This window comes from Erpetoichthys calabaricus, chromosome 12 (assembly GCF_900747795.2).
Source record: "Erpetoichthys calabaricus chromosome 12, fErpCal1.3, whole genome shotgun sequence".
Taxonomy (NCBI): Eukaryota; Metazoa; Chordata; class Cladistia; order Polypteriformes; family Polypteridae; genus Erpetoichthys; species Erpetoichthys calabaricus.
Genome location: NC_041405.2, coordinates 135,940,207 through 135,945,914, shown reverse-complemented (window position 1 = coordinate 135,945,914; position 5,708 = coordinate 135,940,207). Strand labels below are relative to the sequence as shown.

Here is a 5,708-nt window from a genome sequence, read left to right as displayed (position 1 = left end):
ATATACTAATAACAGTTTGTTAAGGATGTTTTTTTGTGAAGCTGCCTTCACTAGAGTGATCACTTCGAGCTGACTTGCTGGCCAACTATAAGCGTTACCTGGTAGGTAACCACCCATACAATCAGATTGTGAATCAGACTACAAATGCCATGAATGTAATTACCCCAATCTAAATGTTGTCAAATAAATGAACCATACGCCGTGGCGCAATTTTAGGGGCTTCGCCAGTAGCGCTGACGTCCAAGGTTCGATTACCGTAAGGGAGTGAAGTGAGTGGCTGGTTACCTACCAGGTAACGCTTATGGTTGGCCAGCAAGTGAGGTAACATCAGCCACAGTGCCTTCAGTTGTGAGAATCAGATCATGGAATGGTTGAAAATAGTTTACTGTCAAATAATGCAAAGAGTACGCGACACGTCTTTCCCCCTTATTCTTGGCTCATCAGGCGTACACACTCACTGCACTCGCTTACGGTAATCGAACCTCGGACGTCAGCGCTAGAGGGGCTTCGCAGCGGTGAAGTATTGCTTTTAAATTTTAATTAAGAAGAAAAGAAAACCTTTTTAAATTAAGTCTTAAAAAGAGGTGTAAAGATATTGACAATAAGCTACGCAAACCCACCAAGAAATGCAATCGTTTAAATCAAGGCGCGAGTCGAAAAACACCATCCCAGAATATTAGTTAACGATTAACACATTTCTATATGTATTGTAAGCATACAATACAACTGATAATATGTTGCGCTTATTTATCTGGTGTACCGACATTTTTGCGCGTTTAACGTCTGAAATCTAACGTGGTTTGTGCCCTTCAGAATGAAAACAGTTTGCATATACCTTTTTAATAAAAGGCAAGCTTTTAAGCCTGAGAAATCACCCCGTAAATGCACACGTTTAATTGCACATGTGTTAATATGTATGCTTACACAGTATTAAAAGACACTGAACAACGTAATTTACCTTTGTTCCAGCGTTTGATAAAAGGCGAGCTTTTAAGCCTGAGAAATCACCCCGTAAATGCACACATTTAATTGCACATGTGTTAATATATATGCTTACACAGTATTAAAAGACACTCAAAAATTAACGTCATTTACCTTCGTTCCCGCGTTTGACTCGTGCTGTAAATCTCTTCCTTGTTTTTAGTTCACGTGATTACATAGGAGGCGTGATGACGCGATACTTGACTCCGCCTCCTCCATTAGAGTATATGGACAAAAAACAGGTTCCAGCTATGACCATTACGCGTAGAATTTCGAAATGAAACCTGCCTAACTTTTGTAAGTAAGCTGTAAGGAATGAGCCTGCCAAATTTCAGCTTTCCACCTACACGGGAAGTTGGAGAATTAGGGATGAGTGAGTCAGTCAGTCAGTCAGTCAGTCAGTCAGTGAGGGCTTTGCCTTTTATTAATATGTATAGATTGACTTTTAGAGGCAAGGCACTATTTATTTTGAACACTATTTTTGGTTTTGTTGTTTTTAATAAAAACACTTGCTCGTTTTTGCACCATCCCCTTGCTTCGTTGTGTCCTCACTGTCCAGCTCATCCAGTGACATTACCGACGGTGTCGGGTTCAAAAGCTACCAAAAAGGGAGATGGGAACATTGGAGTGAGAACCTGCATCGTCACATGCAGTTATGTATTATCTGTGTAATTTTAGCTTGTTTATTCACTATTAAGTTTCTGTGTATTTTTTATGTGTTTGAATTAATTAACAACATGGGAAAGGTGCAGCTTTTCTAACGTGTATAAACAGAGGATGGGCTTAGAAATGGACACTGGCATCGGGAGGTGGGGGGCTACAGTGGATTAAGCCCCTGATCTCTGGCTCCCAGCTCCTGATCTTTTAGTTCCAGATGTACATAAACATTTGTGGCAAGCCCCTGATCTTCCTGCCCATCACATACCATTTATAAACCTGTTATAGAACAAACCAGGTCTTACTTATTTATTATATCTTAATAAATTACTGTGTTTTAACTAACTTTAATAGCTAAATGGGAAACATTTCATTTTCTTTTATCCTTTCTTAGTCCATCCATCCATCCATTTTCCAACCCGCTGAATCCGAACACAGGGTCACGGGGGTCTGCTGGAGCCAATCCCAGCCAACACAGGGCACAAGGCAGGAAACAATCCTGGGCAGGGTGCCAACCCACCGCAGGACACACACAAACACACCCACACACCAAGCACACACTAGGGCCAATTTAGAATCGCCAATCCACCTAACCTGCATGTCTTTGGACTGTGGGAGGAAACCGGAGCCCCCGGAGGAAACCCACGCAGACACGGGGAGAACATGCAAACTCCACGCAGGGCGGACCCGGGAATCGAACCCAGGTCCCCAGATCACCCAACTGCGAGGCAGCAGTGCTACCCACTGCGCCACCGTGCCGCCCCCTTTCTTAGTCAGTTTAGATAAGTACATTTATATTTGAAAAGTTAAAAGAAAATTGTTTTAGATTGGGGACAGACCAGCCATTCTTAGCCATTTTGTGATTCCTTCTTGTTGTGATTCCCGCCAGTGAAAGAGCAAAAAATGAGGTCTTGCCTCCTAAATCCAGACTCAGGTTTTATCTGAGACCTAGAATTAAAATGGGCTTTTCTCCGCAAACTTTAAGTAGTTCTCAGCCTACACAGACACAACAGGGGAAAGCCCAGTACTGAATCAAATCCCACCTTAGTAGTCTTCAGAAAATGAATAATGAGGGCAAGAAACCATAACGAAGTCTGGCTTCTTGTTAATTTAAAGATTTTATTACCAAATGTACATGTTAAATGAAAAAAAACAAATCTGACTCCAAAAATAGATAAGACGAGTTTGCCTAAACAAATCCAATCCACGAATCATATGTCAAAGTCCAAAAACCACAAAATTCACAAAGGTACTCACAATAAAGATGTTTCAAGTACAGTTCTCAGTGTTGAATTGGAGGACCCCAACCTCTGTCTGAAATAAATGGTAGTCCTTCACCTAACCATTATGGTGGTCCCACCCCTTGAAACTCTTGTGACTTAAACATAACTAAACACACTAACACCAAAATGAAAATATGTACAATGCATAATAAATAATTAGCAAACAAAAAATATTCAAAACATATACACATTGTTGCTATTTAAAGCATAAGTTCTGTATTTTTCAAGTCAAAGTTATTTCTTCATAAACATGGAATGTATGCATTTGCCATGCAAAATTGTGTTTGAAAGTTAAGTGCTTTCTATAAATTTAAAAAAATATCATTCCCATGCTGGAGCTTTACAATGGGGGTATGGAGCACAACTCAGTTAGGCAGTGACTGAGCCAGGATTTAAACTCAGACCCTAGAGCTGTGAGGCACCATTACTAAAAGCGGTTTGCACACAAGTAAGGTCATACTTATAATATTATACTATTATAATTATACTATTAAATTATAATATAATATTATAATTATAAGTAAGGTCACACTCATAAGGTCAAGTGACACATAGCAGGGTTAATAGCATAGCGTTTATAAAAGAACAATCCTGAGACATCAATAAAAAAAAGTTGTGATAAGGTTGAATGGATGTGCTGGGTTGCAGATTTGATTATTAGCACATTTATATTCTCTTTTCTCTGCTTCTCTATTAGCATACTTTTATTTTGTTTGTGTATCTTTTTGACACTTTTTTTTCCTTCTGTAGCCATTGTGAGGTTTCTAGTGCCTTTCACTCTAAAATCTTGTAGCTTTCTTGAAAAACTCATTTAGAAAGTTCAAAAAAGGAAAAAAAAATAATAAAATACAATTGATACAACTGAAAAAACGAACCCAGTGATAGATATGATGTTCATTCTCTTGGATTCTTTTTGTTTATTCTCCTTTCTTCAAACTTACAATTTTGCAATTATTTTGCTTTTGTTCTTCTGACACTGGTCTTCTGTGTTTATTTCAAAGCTCAGTATGCTGTGTTTTGCTCAACAGGAGAATCACTGCCTTTCTGGGGGCTCATAATCTCTCTAACAATGAGAGGTCCCAGCAAGTGATACCAGTAGAGAAGATCATTCCTCATGAATGTTATAATGAGATAACCTTAGTAGACGACATCATGCTTCTGATGGTGAGTGTCACTGTGCACACAGAGGGGCGAAGGGAAACTTCAATTGACTTCAAGTTTACTCCACATCTGCAGAGCACAAAGTTGTCTAAATGTTTTCTCTTCTTTCTTGTTTTGAAGTAACATTAAATCCTTCCATTTAGGTCAGATTTAGCTGAATTACAAACATTCCTATGAATAGCATTATAGAGGATGTTTAAGGGAATAGCATTTTGTTTCTCCTTAGCTTGTTAGAATTCTCCCCATTTTTTCTTGATTATTAAAAAAAGCAAGTAATTCATGAAGAACAAAATGAAAATAAAAAAGTATTTTACTTGATTGTATGCTGTAATGAAAAGGTAGACAGAGGAAGGATGTAGGAAAATGACCAAATTCACTCTATCTTCACATACAGCTCAAAGTCTAACATCATGACCAACTGTCAAATGTTCCACATAGATGTTTGTTTTCCATATGCATACATTTCAGATGTACCTTAAAATTACAATATTCCTCATGTCCTCCCATCACAATCCAGAACCTCAGTACAGCCCAAGAAGTCATTCATCCATAAGTATGTTGGAAAATGTTCAGTAGCCATCAGAGATTAGAGGTCGGACTAACTTCATTCTGACTTTTCTTCTTTTGAAACAGCTGAAGCACAGAGCCAGGATCACATGTGAAGTGAACACCATCAGCATTCCAAACAGAAATGAGCCCTTCAACTTCCATAAATGTTCTGTGGCAGGATGGGGACTCACTAAAACCAATGGGACAGGCAGCAGTGTGCTGAGAGAAGTTAACATCAATGTAAATTTTACATCTCAATCTGAAATCTTTGGAAGAGGCTCGGGAAAAAAAGGCACCTGCTATGTAAGTAAATATACCTCCCTACAAGAAAAACAGTACAAAGCAAACGTTTAATTTGATGTCTACTTATTCTTCAGCCGTATTTCCTTTTCTTTTCTTCTTTTTAAATAAAATTACTGAATTTATTTCAGGGAGATTCAGGAGGACCACTGGTATGCTCAGGCACATCAAACATGCCTAAAGCTGTGGGCATTGTGTCTTATGGCTCAAAAAGATGTGAAGATCCTGGAAATGAAGTCTACACAAAGGTGTCTGCATACTGGGACTGGATCAGAAAGAAAATCATTGCAAGCTCTTCTGCTTGAAGTCTCTTCCAGAGTCAGCATGAGCCAGTAATCCAGCTGAGATCTTTAGCCTTGATCTTATATCACGCTCTCCTAACCAGTGTCAAATTCACTCGCAGAGAGTGAAGAATGCTGGGTAGCTTTGCCGCTGTCTTTAAATCATACTAACCAGCACATGTAACTGCTTTTCTGCTTCAATAAAGTGTGCAGTGCAATGCAAGAAGCGTGTAACTTGTTATTTGAGCTCCCATTATGTAGGTAAGTTTCATCTTTTCTCATATCATCTCTACAAATGCATTAGATCCTGATGTCAGCCTCATGGTAAAGCTGATGCTATTCATCTCTGAATCTGACTAAGGCTCGTGAGTAAGTTTAACTTGAATAGACCAATGCAGTAAGGTTTTGTGAGCAGCAAACCACCATAGTGATTAATGGAGAGATCATAATTGGATGTTATATATGGGATTTTTGGCATCTAAAGTTCCTTACAGAC

The 5,708-nt window shown here is 38.8% G+C and overlaps 1 protein-coding gene across 1 annotated transcript in view; it reads left to right on the top strand.

Moving 5' to 3' along the window:
• Positions 1-5,438, top strand: part of LOC114662710 (mast cell protease 1A-like) — a 10,283-nt gene extending 4,845 nt beyond the window's left edge. The window contains exons 3-5 of the mRNA XM_028816342.2: positions 3,950-4,085; positions 4,716-4,934; positions 5,063-5,438. Of these exons, the coding sequence (XP_028672175.2) occupies positions 3,950-4,085; positions 4,716-4,934; positions 5,063-5,236 (529 nt within the window). The 3' untranslated portion in view covers positions 5,237-5,438. The remainder of the gene's footprint in view (positions 1-3,949; positions 4,086-4,715; positions 4,935-5,062) is intronic.
• Positions 5,439-5,708: the final 270 nt, after the last annotated feature.